At 35.1% G+C, this 19,014-nt stretch overlaps 2 protein-coding genes across 4 annotated transcripts; one reads left to right on the top strand and one right to left on the bottom strand.

Moving 5' to 3' along the window:
- The first annotated feature begins 48 nt into the window (after positions 1-48).
- Positions 49-11,223, top strand: LOC128995128 (flap endonuclease 1-like). The gene is made up of 8 exons (XM_054420037.1): positions 49-250; positions 2,577-2,679; positions 3,750-3,916; positions 4,410-4,519; positions 6,213-6,416; positions 7,843-8,061; positions 9,752-9,940; positions 10,752-11,223. The coding sequence occupies exons 1-8, from the start codon at positions 169-171 to the stop codon at positions 10,824-10,826; spliced, it is 1,149 nt and encodes a 382-aa protein (XP_054276012.1). The 5' UTR covers positions 49-168; the 3' UTR covers positions 10,827-11,223.
- A 371-nt stretch (positions 11,224-11,594) lies between these two features.
- Positions 11,595-15,637, bottom strand: LOC128994896 (uncharacterized). Of its 3 annotated transcripts, none has more exons than XM_054419723.1 (2): positions 15,561-15,637; positions 11,595-12,906 (listed from the first exon to the last, which is right to left on the bottom strand). In XM_054419723.1, the coding sequence occupies exon 2, from the start codon at positions 12,888-12,890 to the stop codon at positions 11,736-11,738; it is 1,155 nt and encodes a 384-aa protein (XP_054275698.1). In that variant the 5' UTR covers positions 12,891-12,906; positions 15,561-15,637; the 3' UTR covers positions 11,595-11,735. The 3 variants fall into 3 exon arrangements, with proteins under 3 accessions (XP_054275698.1, XP_054275699.1, XP_054275701.1); XM_054419724.1 differs by having other exon boundaries at positions 15,511-15,600; XM_054419726.1 differs by lacking the exon at positions 15,561-15,637 and adding an exon at positions 14,530-14,580.
- Between the last annotated feature and the right edge of the window lie 3,377 nt (positions 15,638-19,014).

Genomic DNA, 19,014 nt, shown 5'->3' with positions numbered 1-19,014 from the left:
TCTGTCTAGTGGTCTTGGTCTTGCTTGGTCAGTCAGTAAGTTAAAGAAAGTTGGAATTATTGTTGGAAAGTTTCTGTTGTTAACTAGGCCTAAATCTGTTCGCTGTATTAATAAATTCAAATAGTTAAATATTTATTATTTTAGATTTGCATACTTTCCTGCTGCACAATGGGTATTTTAGGACTAGCAAAGCTAATTGCAGATGTGTCTCCCCATGCAGTTAAAGAGACTGACTTGAAAAGTTATTTTGGTAAGTTTTAAAAACCTTTTTCTTATCCCATAACACAATAATATATTACATATCATTATGGCGTTGAACTAGTGTATTCTAAGTTAATACTTTTAATTGAAATGGTGACCAAACGAAGGTAGGCTACTGTTGGTATTTGAATCCAAGTATGAATGGAGATGAGTGTAGGATGATCTTGTTGTTTTGTTACTTATAAGGCCGTCATGTTCCTTAAACAGGACTGTTAATCGCTCATACAGCCAATGAAAACTAAGAGACCTAGCCTACAGTTTATAGTGGACTAGGACCGTGGCGTCGTCCTGTAATCCAGCTACTCGGAAGTACAAAAAAACTACTATAACCCAGAATGCCAACCGCATAGTAAAAATCGTTAAGTACTTTGAGAGAGCTTTGTCTGTCAGTTCGTAGGCAGTGCCACCACCGTTGCTATGCTGAGTGCATAGCAGCGCTTTTTGCTATCTAACGCAAATTGGTCTAGCCTAATTCAGAATAGTAGGTACTTCGTATAGACGTAGTATTCACTAGTGCCAACGTTAATCCACACCAGGTAGTATTGCATCGAAAGATCATGCCAATAAATATCCACAATTCGTGACCTCCAAGTAGCTGGATTACATGACGACGCCACAGTCCCAGTTCTTCAAGCGCTTCAAACAATCTGGTAAATATGAATGAGCAAATTGTTCTTTATTATCTCACCCTCTCTTTTCATGACACACGGTTAAAACTTACTTTAGTTTAGCAATGCGATATAGTACCTTCTCAAACTAATGTTTGTACAACTCTGTTTTTTATCTTAGCCTGTAACTAAACCAACTTCATCACATTTACGAAAGATGTTAAACCCAAAAGCTAGGCCCAGCAGAATTCACAACGGTATCAATTTAGGCTATGACTGCTTTAATATCCACATCGTATAGGTAATCAAATCAGTGTTACCATACGACCAAATCAAAAAGGTTTAATCATTAGCATTGTTTAAGTCATTAACATATTAACTTATGAGGTAGCCTAAGCCTGTGGACAAAAAATTGAAATGCCTAAGACTGCTTAGTCGCTAATCAAACTTATGACTCTAGGCCTACACCAACTGTTCAATCTCCTAACCAACTTTATTTATAAAGTAACACATGATTGTGATAATAATTATTTAATTACAATGTTTTTTTTTTGTCAAAACAAAAAAGTTTCATTTTTATGTGATTCAATGCATTTTCATACAAAACAGTGTTGGACACACCGGCATTGTACACCAACCATGCTGATGAATCAGATATTTGTACAAGGTTAGTTCTTGGTTGCTTAGTAGGTGAAAGCAAATTCTAATAATAATAGTTTAGTTTGACTGTAAAGCACATCTTAACCCTCCCAGTGTTACTTGACGAAAATTCGACAAGCAGCACACTTTGTGTAGTGTTACTTGTCGATTTTTCGACACGCAGACATCGTTTACGGCGAAGGCTCTATGACTGACTGAATCGGATTGAACTGGATCGAGTTAGGTATCGTTCTTTCCGTAATATTCTAAGCTTTCTCCAGAGGTCTGTCTCAGCGCTGTACGTTCTCTGAGCCGATCGTAATTGTGGCAGACAGCTGACGTGCGTGTATTTGTAAACAGCTAGGTTACTCGGACCGATGACTGATGTGTTTTATTACGTTTATCATTGTTTTAGTGTTAAAAATCAAAAGTAGTGATATACGTGTTGCATTATAAGAAGATTTAAGTGGTTTTGAAGTGCTGGTTGATGATCCTGAAGAAGTAGGTAGGCTAGTGATATTGATTTAAATTATCAGCTAGATTCCTAGCTATGGTTAGGCTATGCATTCTTAGCTAAACGCTATGTACTGAAATCTGTTTTTTGCCCATAACTTATTTATTTGCAAATCTACTTCCTTATATTATTATATATTTGTAATCCTCATAAAATTTAGAACAAAGTGGCTATTTTCAAATATTTATAGGCCTATAATTTATACAATTTCATTGAGCGCGAACTTATTTTTTTTTTGAAAATTTTCAAAATTATATTTTTTTTTTATCTAAAATTTTTTTTTTTTTAATGTTCCTTATGTTTTATATATAATATTGAAGCCCATGATTTTCCAAACAAAATGGTATATAGAACATTAGAATTAACATTGTTTTAAGCTTCTCAGATCCGTTTTAATAAAACCTTGCAAATGCGCCAAAAATAGGTGGACATTAAGGCCTAAACTATGGACACTTGGAGGGTTAAAGGAAGCAAGAACTACTTGATGACAATCAATCATCATCATCATGCATGTTTCAATTTAGTAAATATCCTTTGGTCTCTCCTGATTTCAGGTAGAAAGGTCGCCATTGACGCCTCCATGTGTCTTTATCAGTTTTTGACAGCTGTCAGGTCTGAAGGAAATCAGCTGACATCCTCTGATGGAGAAACTACAAGGTACCGGTATTGCTTAAGCTAGCCTTTTGGAAACCCTATTGATAACTTAGTTAATATACTTAGTTTGTATGATCTTAAATAAATGTGCTCACAAGGTTAAAACAGTAGAATGTCGATAATTTGTACGTCAAAAATCCGGACCGTGAATAATCCGGATTTGTCTCTAGCAAGAAATAAAATTCTGTACTAAGAATAACTGAAAACCACGTGTAGTCCATGGTATACATATTTATAATAGGCCCATAAAAACGTTGTATTATTGTATAAATAGACATTTATGGAATAATTTGGATTTTTTACGTCAATAAAATTCAATACTGTTCTGTGCAATCATGATGTTTTCAATTCATTAAGTATGGTTCTGTTTAAAATCACAGCCTCTAAATAAGGCGGTCGACACACGGGAAGACTGAAACCCAACTAAAGTTGAACCAACTTTTTTGTGACGCGATTACGATTGCAGTTGCGTTGGTTAAATCCGCACACGGGCGCGACTGTAGTTGAGTTGAGACAGTAAATGAGTTCTAATTTTGTTATAACGATACTGTGTACTGTGTATGGTGTTTGAAATGAGTGGTAGTGATTAAGAAGCCCTGGTGTTTTATAGACAATCAAGAGCGTAGAAGGTATTGGGTACATCCTTATGTTAAAACAAATATTAAATGTAGGCTCTTTGTAGCTGCCGCTGCATTAAAAGAAACAGACGCAAAATTTTCAGTCTATGAACAGGATGTCAAAAAGTACTTACAAAGAGTTATCGCAGTTGATATGCCCGATCCTTGAAAAGCGCAATACAAATATGCGAAAAGTTGTTCAAACCAGGTGACTGAAATCACCTAGCAACCGGCAGGTCCGGTTGCTTAGTCCGGTTGCTTAACGACTGATTGCCGACTGGTCCTCAACTGGTCGCATCGCAGTCGCACCGTGTGCACTGTCCCTAAGTGTACTACCCTACAAAGACTTGCCTTTATGAAAATTAAGCCATTAAATTGTCAAGCATCAATGTACATTTAAAATGAAAAGCTATAGCAAGTCCAACTAGTTTTTCTCATATTTTTGCTTATTTTCAGTCATTTAATGGGAACGTTCTACAGCAATATACGATTAATGGAAAATGGAATTAAACCAATCTACGTGTTTGATGGTAAACCTCCTAACCTTAAGTCCGGAGAGCTTGAAAAGCGAGCTGAGCGAAGGGAAGAGGCCAAGAAACAGCTGGAGCAGGCTGAGAGCACAGGTACGCTATTAGTTCAGTAAATTATCAATTAAAAAAAACACACTTGAATTAATTTAACGTTAGTTTTAGAGAATGCTCCATTGTAACTCTGATAAAAAATGTATAGCCCTGGTAAACTGTATTTAAATAAATTTAGGCTAAATATGCATGATGAATTATAAATACCTTTGTTATACTCAGTTCATGTGCTTTTAATATTATGTGCATATCTTAACATATATGGTTTCATTGAAAAGTACTTATTGCTTTTTTATCATGTGAATCTATGCATGAAAGGTAAAATAAATATATGGTAAAATAACAGTTAAATTATACTGCATTCGTTATTTTGTTGTTGGCTGTTATATTCACAGAATTTGATATGTGAGACTTATAGCTGTGGGAATGGTGAGAACTAGTCAACAGAATCAGCCTACTAGATGTTACCAAACCAACTAAATAAATCAAATGTTAATTAAAGAAACTTGTTCACCATTGTACATGTATATTTTAGGTGACACGGAAGCAATGGACAAATTCAATCGTCGGCTTGTCAAGGTTGGCAAACAACACGTTCAGGAGTGTAAAGATCTTCTAAAACTGATGGGTATTCCTTACTTTGAGGTAATTGTTGCTCTTTTATCCCCCATTGTGTTTGATTGTATTTTGATCTGTGTTTACACCAGGCAAGTAGGCAGGAAGGTTACATGCCTCAGGTAATGTATTTCAAGTTACCTGAAGTGAATAACCTGCCTGCCTACTGGCTTTGGGTAAACAAGGCATTAGTTACTCTAGAGTCCCTTCTTCAAGAAGCAGCTAATACTTGTTCATAATTCATTTACTCAAAAGGAAAAAAAAATGGTAGGCCTAAAGACGAACAGAATTTTTATCTTTGTCAAAAATTGCTTGACAATGATCACATTTTATATGAATGATCACTATTGCTAGGGGTACAAACTTTTGTGAATATCGGGAATGGAACACATTCACATCAAATTCTGAGATCCCAAACTAATGAGCATTCCCCACAGTTTCAGGTAATTGTTGACCCAAAATATTAGCCTACTTAACATTTTAAATAATTTAAAAAAATCTTATTAGGGTGAAGTTGGGGGATAGCTTCCCCAACTACTATATTTTGGGTTTTTATAGCAACCCTCAATTCAGTCAACCAGCCAAAGGCTATTGACACACCCTAACAGCTGTGGAAAACACTTTTATGTCCTAGTAACTCCCTCTTAGTAAAAGCAGGTTAAGGTAAATGCACCAGTAGCTGACAGTGCTCCAGAAGCTGACAGTTTGAGTTTCTTAACATTATAATGTGGTCTCTTAAAAATATTTACACATGATTGCATTGTTAGAAGAACATATGTTTATTCTTGATTTGTTTACAAAAAAATCTGCGAAATTTAGCCCATACTCGCGGAATGGTGGTGGTTTGAAAGCGACCCTGTCTGTACACATCACATTTAGTCGATTCCCTTAATGAAATTGTTAAGAAAGTAAGTTTGGTTTTTTGTCATTTCGCTAAATTTCTTAAATAGTATTAATTATTAGGCTCATTATTTTTATCAATTATACCTTTGTTGACAATTTCATGATAAAATTGGGGTGTTAGGGGCTTTGGATTTAAAATTATATCAATGTCAGGCTTTGGTACAAAAAAGCCATACAAGTTCCACTAGCTGACAGGGGATATTTGCTACTTGCACAATATTAAATTGGTTTTACCCATCGAAATTTGCATGCTATTTATAATTTATGTGATTTCACATTTTTATAAAATGATTTTAATTTTTTAATTTATAAGTCAAATTATCTTAAAAAATGTATATTTTTTAAATATATATAAAATATATATATATATATTTTAATGTAAATATTTTTTATTTTAAAATATGTAAAATAAATTTTCTTAACAACGTTTTACATGATTTTATAATTTAATTATTAAGTTAGATTTTATTCGTCTTATAAATTATAAAACCCTTAGGTTTGGCAGCTAGTACATTTATAGTTTCAGTGTCAGCTACTGGGACAACTGACAGTCAGCTACTGGTACAAGCACTTTCTTCACTGTCAGCCACTGGAACACGTACAAAGGTCGAATTAAGTTTAAAAATGTTATAAAATATACTAAAAAACCCTTTTTGTATGGCAAATTTGAAAACTACACTAAATTTAGAATCACATAAAATCCGTAATTTCTCTTTAGTTCCTATTTATTCAAAACCACGGATTATTAAGTGCGTATAGTTTCTTATACTGTCAGCTACTGGTGCGTTTACCTTACTGATTTATTGATTCTTTGACATAGGCCCCGGGTGAAGCGGAAGCCCAGTGTGCTGCTCTGGTGAAGGCTGGCAAGGTTTACGCGACGGCCACAGAGGACATGGACGCTCTGACGTTCGGCTCCAACGTCCTTCTGCGACACATCACATTCAGCGCTGCTCGCAAGATACCCATACAAGAGTTCCACCTGGACAAAGTACTGGCTGGCCTTGAGCTGAATCAGTCTGAGGTACAAATTAGGAAATATTAGTGATATTTTACTGTTTAAAGCTATTAACAAACTTGTTACTAAGTTAGTTTTGTTCAAGGAAAGGCTCTAGGCAAGGATTTTGAATTTTAGAATAAAGATAGAATCTAGCTTACCTTGAAGAAGTGTAGGTAGGCCATAGAACACCCAGAAGATACGCTGAACACACGATATTTCGTCCCCTGGATAGGGGTCAAGTGTAGAGTAAGTGTTACTAAGTTAGTTATTTTTATGTTGCAAACGTTTGTATGTGCTAATATGAGGTATGAGAATACTCGGTGTATTGGATAAATATACTTACAGTCGGGCCCACATAAGTTTGCAGTTGAGGGAGGAGCCTCATATGGTTTTGGATGAACAAATGAGAACCGTGCGGTGTTGCCAAATCTAATAACACAAACACCAGCTGATTTGAAAATATGGCTTAGTATAATTATTTTAATTAGTGTTGTCAACGGGCGAAGTAGCAACGTCGCACTAGCCTTATCTTGTGATTGGCTGCCACCAACTGCAAACTTACGTGGTCCCGACTCTAGTGTTGGTTTTGATTATAAACAGAGCTTTTCCATTTAATTTGTATTTATATCTACACCTTTGGCATTTTTGTAAGGTTATCAGTCCAATCCATAGTCTTGTTACCACATAACGCCAGCCTATTTGTTAGATAGCATCATCAATAAATTGATATCCCAATGACCAATGGCATTGGGACTGGAAATGATCTTGCTTTGGAGTTAAACCAGCGACCTTCAGATTTGAAGGCGAGCAGTATAACCTGTTAGAGCTGTACAATTTTATAAAATAGCAAAAAAACTAAACATTCTTAGTCATCAACAAAAGTATGTAATATTTCGCATTTTATTAATACAAATATGCACATAGGTGGTGTCCTCATCTCAATGAATGATAATTAATGATAATTAAATGTGAATTTATTTTGTTTTGTTTTCAACATAAAAATAACATTATGTTATACTTTTGGCATAAATCGATCAAGTAATAATTATGTGCAGTGTTAAAAGCTCATAAACATTTCGGTTTGTTTTTGTTTTGATTTTTTTTAGAACCTCAACAGTGTTAAAACAGTGAAGTACCGGAAAACAGTGATGGTATGAGTCACATAGCCAAGCTAGTGGTAATTGTAGTGATAAGATAGTGAAGGCAGCTCTAGTTTCGAACCAGCAACGTCTGTGTTATCAGCCCAAGACGTTAATATTGAGATACTCTGTTTCATTTTACCTTAATGTTGAAAATCAAATATTGTTTGCCAAAATTTGTTCCTATAATCCTTTGTTTTTTTTTTTACCTATAATTAAATACGACTGCTGTTCTCATTAAAATAATGTAGGCATATTTAAAGACATCTTATTTCTTGTGTGTCTTTTCTTTACACATTGCTACTTTACAGTTCATCGACCTGGGTATCCTGTTAGGATGTGATTACTGCGACAGCATCCGAGGAATCGGTCCCAAACGGGCAATGGAGTTGATACAGAAACACCGCAATATTGAGACAATCTTGGACAACTTAGATAAGAACAAGTTCACTGTTCCGAGCGACTGGATTTACAAGGAGGCTCGCGAGCTGTTTGTTCATCCAGAAGTCGCAGATTGTGAAAGTTTAGAGGTAGGTTCTTACTGCCGTGGTTCACAGTACCCCAGATGGTACTTTGCCTATAGATGTTCTTTTTAAATACTTTTTCTACTCATCTTTCCTAGTCTTCTTTGGTTTTTACTTTGTTTCTAGATGCTCCTATCTTCTGAATGTGGGTTAACATGGTGGTCTTAGCCTTCTGGATTGTTTATTAAAACATCCTTTGACTAATAGGGTTACTCTTTTCCAAAGCTAAGTCCGACCCATCTCCGTAATTTGCCCTCAATTCTTGGATCTCTCTATACATTTCTCTGAGTTTACCATTATGTTTTACTTTACATTTTTAAGTATTCTTTTGTTGATTTTCTCTCTTTTAGGAGTTTGTGCAAAATATTAACATAGCTGGTTAGAGGTGGTGAAATTGTCTTCATATTATTACAGTACAAATACGTTATCCAGGATAATGACTGCCGAGATAACTATCAACATTTGTTCCAAGGTGTTAAAATCTTTACAATGTGTTAAGGTTGTAGTTATAGAGATCGATGGGAACAATATATCTTTTCTGTTTACCATATTTTTACAATCAAGCAAAACTGTGTGTTTTAAGATTGTAAATAACAGAATTAATTATGAAGTACCCGGTACCATAATTTTTGCAGTATGCTTAAGTAAAGTTGCTACTCTATTGTGACCAAATTAGGACCGCATTTTAAGTCTTAACCCTTCAAAAATCTACCTAAAATAATCAAATTGTCTATTCAAACTATCTCATTTATAAGGCTAGGATGTAAATACAGGGTGAATTTTAAATGAGTTCCCCCCTACTTTTTTCTACATTTCTTAAGATATCATTTCCGGACCACGTCAGATCATTGTTGAGTAGTAAGTACTTCATTTTGACTGGGTATACATTTTTGGCCGCCATCTTGGATCCGCCATAGCCTATTGGATACAAAGTTTTTTTTTCAAATGTAAAGGTAGGGTTGTGACCCAGTATTTCAAACTAGAATTTTACGTTGATTACAATGCCGCAATTAGTTTTTAAAAATCTTGATCCGTTCTAAAGTTATGAGGACTTTTTATAACTTTATTTTTAGCGCATTTTAACATTGTGCATTTACAAACTAAGACCATAATCTCAAAATAGTGCTAGATAAAGATAAGTATACACCACCATTCATTGCCGACATATTTTCACTTGGTTATGACGGATGTAGTTTTTTCAGCCGCCATCTTGGATCCGCCATTTTGAAATGTGATCAATTAATTTAAATATGAAGGTGGTGTTGTGACCCATCATTTTGAACTACTTTTTTATACTGGACTCAATGCTGCAATCCGTTTTTGGTTATCAAGCTGTCTTGATGAAATATTAAAATAGTCTTATTTAAAATTTCAATATTTCAAAAACCAAAGATGCAAATGAAAAACGGATTGCGGCATTGAGTTCATCATTGTAATCAGCGTAAAATTCTAGTTTGAAATAATGGGTCACAACCCTACCTTTACATTTGAAAAAAAAAACTTTGTATCCAATATAGCGGATCCAAGATGGCGGCCAAAAATGTATACCCAGTCAAAACGAAGTACTTACTACTCAACAATGATCTGACGTGGTCCGGAGATGATATCTTAAGAAATGCAGAAAAAAGTAGGGGGGGAACTCATTTAAAATTCACCCTGTATATTGGAATTTCGTACTATATTTTATGTTTATCAGTTCAAGTGGGTTGAACCAGACGAGGAGGGACTTGTCAAATACCTCTGCGGAGACAAACAGTTCAACGAGGAGCGAGTGAGGAATGGAGTCAAGAAACTGCGCAGCTCCAGGAGTAACTCAACGCAGGGTAGACTGGACTCCTTCTTCAAAGTGCTGCCAGCAACTCCCAACACCGGCGTTAAACGCAAAGTAAGTTACTGCAACAACCATTCAACAAACTCCCTCTTGTTCGGATCCGTGGTTTTTTAGTTTGAACCATTCCATATTAAATAACCATTTAAACAAACTAGTCACAACCTGTTTGTATTGAGCTGTTCAGTATGTTATTACTGGATTACCTTATTGTTTAGTACATTAGTTGTATAACCTTATTTAGTGGTGTGTCCAAACATCCGAATCTCAAAACTTAAAACCACCAAAACGTCAGAAAACTTTAAGTTTGAGATTCGATTGGCGAATTACGAGATTTAAAACTAAGTCTTGATTTGATCAAATACTGATCAAATGTTCATGTTATTTCAGTGTCAGGAGTTTAACTTATTTCAGTATTTTTTATTTATAAAATAGTGTTTTCTTTTAGGTTTAAAGAGTAGCCATGTTATTATTTCAGGGCCAAGAGTCCAATAATTTATTTCAGTTATGATTCCATGATAAGCATTTTAGTATTTTGAATTTTAACCTTAACCAGGCAAGTAAAATTTTTCGCTTTTAGGTTTTGAGATTCATGATTTGATTTTTTAAATTGGGGTTTTGACTATCACTAAACTTAATAATAAGCAGAAGTTGTGGATATTCTTGCAAGTGAGCAAAGTTAGGTTAGGTGTGGAGAAGTAATGAACAAACCACCAGCAAGTAGTATGTTTAATTTATGGTTTCAATTCACTATTTGTGAATGTTCCATAATCACAAGTTTTATAGCCTACCACCGTATGTATTATTCAAAATACCTAACCATTCATATTATCATTCATTCAACTAATAAAAATTTGTTCATGAACAGGTTGAAGACAAGTCATCAACAAACAAAAAGAAGAAGGCAACGCCGAGTGGGAAATTCAGAGGAAAAGCCAAATAAACGTAATATAAATGATAAGTGAAAATGTATTATAAACTCTTAAACGATTCCAATGAAATGTTAACAAGCACATTCGATGAGTTAAGTAAAAGTTCAGGAAATCGGGTGACAAGCATGCTTATCAAGAGGCAAATGTTTACTTTTGATCTGAAAATGTTTAAATCTTTCAAAGACTGAGTTAGCATATAATTTTTCTCATTAATACCATCAACATTACATGAAATTCAACTCAAAAAAATTAATTTTTTACGTTTCCAAAATATAGTATTTAGCTTAACATATAAGACTGGTTTTGAATCTATTGACATCATGTTATTTGTATTTGTTGTTCTATATTTATACAGTACATTATAAGTAGGCTATTATAAGTAAGAAATTAAAAGCTTTACTGAGAAAATTTGTTTACCTAATTAACAGTATTTTTCTAAACACCCTGTATACTTTAAAGGTTAAAAGGTATTTTTTAATGTTAAACATTCTTTTATATTGGGTAAAATTGTGTTTCGCAAGAGATTTTTCAGTTGCATAAAACCCATATCTATAGAACTGGATTTCAAGTTATTACGTACACCTTATAGCTTCACTATATTATATATATATATATATACAAAAATAAACATCATAGTACTACAACTACCAGTATTTTACAATTTAAGTTGGGGGTTTTCAAATTGTATACAGTACCAGTAAGTTTCCACTGACCATTGAATTATTTTTTTAAATGTTTATTTTGGTAATACTTTATTTTTATAGTATGCTCATGCTGCTTTTGAAAGGACAATAAAAACAAAACAAATTATGTTTTTAAGATTAAGCTTTTAGCTATATATGTATCCAATTGTTTGAAGTGTTGATATGTTAACAAATTTCGTTAAGATTAATTACATAGGCTACATATGTGATTATTATTTATTCAATCAGCTTCTTAACAACCTTAGGAATTTTTATTTGCTTGGTTATTGAATGTTTCATTTTGATTGGACAAACCATTGAGCTTTTAATCTTCCGAAAGTCTTCCAGCACAACTAAATCATTAGTAGGATCTGCGTTCTTGCTATCTTCCACTTTATTCACTAGACATTCACGACCCAATACTGCTTTGCATTGCTCAGCTTCTTTTGCAGTTTTGGGAAAGAAAATGTGACCGGAACATTGGCGCACTACGTATTCCACGTCGTAAAAGATGTTGCCTTCTGCGAGAATGCTCGTTTCTGGGTCGTCCTGCTCAAGCACCAGCCCAGGACTCTTTATATCGTAGAAGATGTTCTGTATCAGATGTAAGATGGACTTTGTTCTAGCGTGTAGATGCGGGCCTCTCCCGTTGGTGTGGAATATCACATTGTTCTGCATGGCTATCTGGTCCGCCTCGCCCAGAAACAGCCATAGCCAGTAGTGTCGGCCATTGCAGTACGGAGAGAAAGGTGTGTTTCCATCAAACACCGTGTTCCTTACCAGGATTCCTGTACTCGATCCAAAATGAGTTACCATCATTTGTCTTCCGATGTTCTTGATGTAACATCCATCGATCAAGATATTTTTGCTATTCCTTATGTCTATTGCGTCTCCCCCCCATATAACTCGGGGATTTATATCTGTAATGCGAAGTTTCCTGATCTCAACATTTTTCACATTCGTCATCATCAGTCCTTTCCCCATCAATCCCCCCTTCTTGCTGCCTTCGATGATCTTGTTTGAGCCAACCTCCAGTCCCACTCTCCCTGCTACACTGTACGTCACATCTGTTGGTTCTAGGCCGTTACACTGCTCGTTAATATTCAGTTTCAGTTGTCCGTACACCTTGCACTTGAGTGGTTCAGAAAGGTGGAAACATCCGAGTTCGGTTTTGTAACCCTCTGAATCTGTGAAGTCAAATATCTTCTTGATTATTATTTTCCTCGGCTCGTCATCACATTTTCCATCCTTATCCTTGGTACAAAGTGCTGTTTTCAGTTCTTCTAGAGTATTGGGTTCGATTCTCTTCATTTTACCGTGTTTAAAAGGCTGATAGAACGCCTCACAACATATTGTCATGGTGATAAGCAGTTGAACAATAAGTATCTTCATTTCCTGATTATTTTGTCTGCAAAATATTACAAAAAATCTAGAAAAGATTAATGAATAAAAATATTGGTTCGGTGTGTATCAAAGTATCATCTTGCAAGATTATCACCCAACTAGTGGCTTGTAGGGACAGAAGTCCCTAAAAATCTCAAATGTAAAACAAATTAAGAATTAATTTATCAATGTGTCAGGAAGATACCAATGTACACCATATATCTTTTGATTAAACACCTTCTGTTTGTTTGCCTTGGGTTTTGTTAATCTTCAATAAATAATTTAATTCCTTCTAGAGTTTTAAATCTGCTCAAGGCAACGCATGTAATTGTTTGTGAGTAAATACTTTTTAATATTAAAATACTGTTACATACTGTTAAAAACTAATCATCGATTGATTTCTAAAAACTTTGACACTCTTTGGGTTCAGTTTCCCATATGTCGAAGCAAATCACCAAATTTGTTTTCATGGGCATGGATGTACACATATTTTAGTTACCATACCTAGTTCAAGAAACGTAATCTACCTCCAGATTTTACTGTTATGTATGTATGCTCCCTTAACTATGTATACTGCTATGCACATGCTACGTTAAATTATTTGAACATTTTTGCTTGGTACAACAGGCAGTAAATGGTTAAATTCACCCTATTATTATTTTTCCGCCCTATCCTTAACCTTTTCCCTATGCTGTGCACCATTTCTAAATACTCTCCTTCGTAGTCGCGGTCTACCCCTAACATGATAGATTTCAACACTGCATTACCATTCTAACCTAAAAACAGAACACTAAATCAATAAACAAATACACAATGTTTATATCAGCTGGTATATTTAAACAGCTTAAAGAAACACTGTAGATGTACTTCCATTAGAAAATGACTGGATCTTTGACGGCCTGTGGGACAGAGCAGGGCTAATTTTTGACACTTTTGATATTTTTCCCACCGTCCTTGGACCTTAAGCTTTAAAATGAATCCTCAACAGCCATGCTACTTTTTTCCTAGCTGGAGATATTTTGTAGGGCATTTATGGAATTAAATATACTAGAGATCGTCCAGTGGCCGAAAACTTGACCAAAAATATGTAATATGCAGACTTCTCTATTTTTACCCCAAACTGTAAATAAAACATGTGTTTGGAAATTCATGCATTTGTTTTGATTTTCTGTTTATTTGGTTGTTATTTCGTCACTAGCATGGCAACCCATAAGGCCCATGCTAATTTTTTCACATTTTAAATTCATTTTTTAGGCTTAGTTTTGAGCCTAATTTAATTTATAAATGGATTCTGCACGTCTACAGGAAAATATCTTTCCAACAGTATGCGTAGATTTTCTGTGCGATGCAAACAAGCTGAGAAAAAAGGTTTAAAAAAAACAATGCTTGCCTATTAATTTATATATAGATATAGATACCAGACCCAATAGGAAATTGTGCGATTTATGTACTTTCAGTAAATTTAATAACACGATAGATAACTTCTTGATGTTATAACCTGTTGCCATGTAGCTTGCTAAAGGAAAATAAAAGCTAACAAATTCTACATTCACTTTGGGTTTTCCAAATATGCATAAAATCGCTTATTGTATTGAAAAGTTAAACAAGACTAAATTATTGAACAATGTACTGTACAGGGAAAACTTACCTACTCCAACTTCACCTACAAAATAGTACATTTCATAACAAGAGTAGAGGGACGGTGAGTCATTACATATTTGAGACCATATGTTTGAAGTGCAATCCACTTTCATTTGTGTTTTGAAAATCAGACATTGGAATATTGTTTTATTAGGAACATTTGAAAACTAATACAGAATTTTTTAGGTTAATTAGGCCTTTGTTTTGAAGTTTGACATGTATATTGTCGGGTCAGGTAAAATCTTGTACGTTACACGTTACGCAAGAGCGTGTTTACATCTCTTAGGTGAATTATGCAACTCGCTTCCGCTTGTTGCACAACATTCACCTGCGTGATGTAAAAACGCTCTTACTACACTTGTAATGTAAATAGCTATTACCCTTGTAACTAGTCACACTACTTGAAAAACTGACCAGTTTACATTTCTCAACAATTATTATGATTGTAAAGTGTTATGTAATATGGGAAATAAATTCATTTATTCATTTCATTTATTCAATATGAATACTCATAAGGTTAACATGGGGAACTACAGAGCCACTGGGGCGGAGCCTGAAAGGATTTTTGAGATAAGAATATGCCTATATGTTTATCGGGAATGTGAGCTATCATCATGCCAAAATTTCAGCCTAATCCGTCAAGTGGTTTATGCGTGATTGAACTTCAAACAAACACACACACAAACTTTCACATTTATAATTAGTAAGATTAATTTGAACCAATTAGCTACAAAGAGCTGTTAAAAATGAGAATTTAATTTTTTTTATTCTTTAGGGGCAGTGGTAGAACTATGGCTATGGTAGATGTGCTATACTATAGCATACTGTAAATTAAAAGAACCAAATTTTCTTAAACCGTGTCCTCTCACATAGCAAACGCAAAGCAAGAGTATATAACCCCGCAATAAGCATTTTATACTTATACGCCAACACCGTACAAAGGACGGGTACTCTACTAGTCCTGTTTAAACTAAAAATAAATACGAACCAATTTAATATGCTCTCACTCGCCTCATGAAGGCATATACAATGTCTCACCAAGATATTGCAGGGTCTGCAGGTGTGCTGAAGTAACGGCATGTACTTGTCGAAGCTGCCAGATTGACTTGACAGAGAGTTTAATTTTTGCAAATAAACTCACAGCTGCTCTGAATGTTTCTGTCATATTCAAGTGATGTTTGTCAAGTCAATATTTGCAGAAGCTGTTTTAAAACAGCAGGAAAATTTCCTGTGTTTGAAGTGAGATGAAACAAAATTACTACTGGGTTTTCTGACCAAAGTGGTATCTGATATATAATTTCATATGGTTTCAGTTTTGTACTATTTGTAAGGACCAACTTGCATGGTTCCAAAATTCTTGACAGATCTTGTCTCTGAGTGCAGTTAGCCAAGTTAGCATAACATTCAATTTACCCCCTGAAATATAAGTTTTGCAATTAATTTGGTTCCAATCCATTTTGTAGAGCTTAAAAACAAATAATTTATACAGGGTTAGTAAAAAGTGTGGAGACCCCCTGTTATTTTTTTAACGGCCCATACTAGAAAAACCAAACTCGGCACACCTTAATGGCATGTTATGAAGTACTTTTTGGGCATAACCGTCACTTGGTGTACATCCCCAAAATGGGGGATTTTGGGGGAAACTCAAAAATTTCAAATACAAAGACCTATCGAGTGACCCCTCATTTTGAAGGTCCTGGTTAAAGAAAACCAAAAACGCAAACTAGAGGTCTTTATCTCAATCCAGTAAAAAATAGCAGCCAATTAAAATTCTCAGAAGTTGAATTTAACTTGCAGCTTTCCAAGTCTGGAGACCCCCAGTAAATTTTGTAGTGGCTCACACTAGGAAAACTAAACTCTACACACCTTTTTGGCATGTTATGAAGTACTTTTTAAGCCTAATAGCCACTTGCTTACCAAGCCCAAAATGGGGGATTTTGGGGGAAACTCAAAAGTTTTTAATGATAAGCCCCATCAAGTGACCCCTCATTTTGAAGGTCCTGGTAAAAGAAAACTAACAACGCAAACTAGAGGTTTCTATCTCAATCCAGTAAAAAATGAAAGCTGATTGAAATCTTTAGAAATCGGAAATAACTTGCAATTTTATATTCAATTGGCTGCCATATTTTACTGTGTTAAGATAGAGACCTATAGTTTGCGTTGTTAGTTTTCTTTTATTATGACCTTCAAAATGAGAGGTCACTTGATGGGGCTTATCATTTAAAATTTTTGAGTTTTCCCCAAAATCCCCCATTTCGGGTTTGGGAACTTATGAGAATTTCAATTGGCTGCCATTTTGTACTGAACTGAGATAGAGACCTCTAGTTTGCGTTGTTGGTTTTCTGTTACGAGGACCTTCAAAATGAGGGGTCACTCGATGGGTCTTTGTATTTGAGATTTTTTAGTTTCTCCTAAAATTCCCCATTTTGGGGATGAACACCAAGTGGCGGTTATGCCCAAAAAGTACTTCATAACATGCCATAATGGTGTGCCGAGTTTAGTTTTTCTAGTATGGGCCGTTAAAAAAATAACAGGGGGTCTCCACACTTTTTACTAACCCTGTATATTGAAGTGTTTTTGCACAGTTATTAGTCATGGAGAAAATTCAAAAATTTTAAATTTTAATTTTCCATGTTATTCTTATCTCCATAAGTGAATCTAATAAGTGAACTGAAGTAGTTTGTTTATGGATATAATTTGACCAAAGTTGGCAAGTTTATTTATTTTATACAAATCTAGTTGTTGAAAAAAACACACTTTATCACCCTCCCTGTAGCAGCAAATATAAGTACTCTTTAAAACTAAAATTATTTAAATACATTTAATTGAAAATCAATCAGGCAAATGGAAATTTGCTTAGTCTGTAGGTTTGCTGCGGCGGAGGTATTGTTAGTATAGGTATCATTCAACATTTATGTTCACATTTTTTTCCTCTGTATATTATTGTATTATTACTATACCTACTTTAAGTTTGTTAAAACTTATAGCTTCCGTACATAGGTCCGGAAGCTATAAGTTTTAACAAACTAATAGTGTAATTAGTTTGTAAACATTTGTTGCATATACATTTTTTTTTTAATAATAAATCATTCTTCCATTCATATATTATCTTTTACATCATACAGAGAAACCGAAATGAGTAGAGTCAATTTTGATTTCTGTGTGATAGTCTGCCTGTACCCTTTTATTTGCTTGTTTTTTCAAGGGGGAAAAGAAGTACGTGGCCGATGAAAACTTTTGTAGAGTTCTCTACACAATTGAAACATGTTTTAGACTACTCAAAACTGATCTGTGTCCCTTGGGATTAAATTTTATTATTATTTTACTTCATTCACCATTGGCATCACCATTTCAGGTGTGTGAAATTTGAGAAACTAACAATTAACAGAGATAAACTATTAAAAAGAAATCAAGAATCAACAACAAATTAAATATAGGAGCAAACAATAAAAAAATATACAACAAATATTAACAATATGAATAATCTACTACAATACATCAAACAAATTTATAACAGCCATATACTTATAAATCCCAAGGTTTGCATCAGCCGCAGTACGCCGAATTTGCGCCCAAGGTGGCAGTGAAGAGGTCGACTGAGGTGCCGATCTCGTTCCCGAAGCGCATAACTCGGGGAATGGAACTAGATCTTGAGTAGTTTGTCCCATGGTAAGCTCCAAGACGTGGTGATTTTCGGTGATTCTGATAGGGACACAGAAGTTAATTCTTTTCCAGTAAGAAGGAGTAGTTGATTTGCTTACGAAAGCAGTTTGAATAGAGGGGCGCCATCAGCCACTCGCCACCTGCATTCGAGACTCTGAAGGGCCTGGGTAGCAGTTAGCTTGTCGACTGGGGCGTCATGAGAGTTAAGTCCAGCCAGACATCCCAGAAACCAGATAAAACATCTTTGCACTGACTGGAGATGGTGAATATGGCCGAGATGGTATGGTGACCAAACCAAAGAAGCGTACTTGAGTAGCTGCAGAACGAGAGACTTATTATACAGAGATAGTATACAGGCGTGGACACCCAAGCCATGTCTAGCAGAGTGGGAGACCAATCCGAGCATACAAGAGGCCCTGGAGCAGATATCAAGGCGCCCAAACTCAAATGAGGAATCGATAAAAACGCCAAGATCCTGGATGGTATTGCATCTCTCCAGCCGGTTACCACCAAGAAAAGTAGTCAGCTACAACTGTATTTAATTTCCTGCTGGACTTACCTAATCAATTTGATTTTGGGGGATTCCCAGCCATTGGAGTGGCACCAGTCAAATACGTCATTAGGGCATCTCGCAAGGACTGGCAGACATGATGAGATGCAAAAGAAAGAACTTTCATGTCCATTTTAATGTCATTAATAAAATATGAAAAACAAGAATGGAACTAGGTGAGACCCCTGAGAAACACCAGAACTTGCAGCAAAGCATGATGACATCGATTTGCTGATATCAGCATTAATTAGGAGGTTTGTAAGAGGGTGAACTCATGGT

This window comes from Macrosteles quadrilineatus, unplaced genomic scaffold, assembly GCF_028750875.1.
Source record: "Macrosteles quadrilineatus isolate MER2022 unplaced genomic scaffold, UCM_ALF_1.0 Scaffold_5__1_contigs__length_97177068, whole genome shotgun sequence".
NCBI classification, from domain to species: domain Eukaryota; kingdom Metazoa; phylum Arthropoda; class Insecta; order Hemiptera; family Cicadellidae; genus Macrosteles; species Macrosteles quadrilineatus.
The sequence above is the reverse complement of the archived record's forward strand: the minus strand, read 5'-3'. Positions and strand labels throughout refer to the sequence as shown.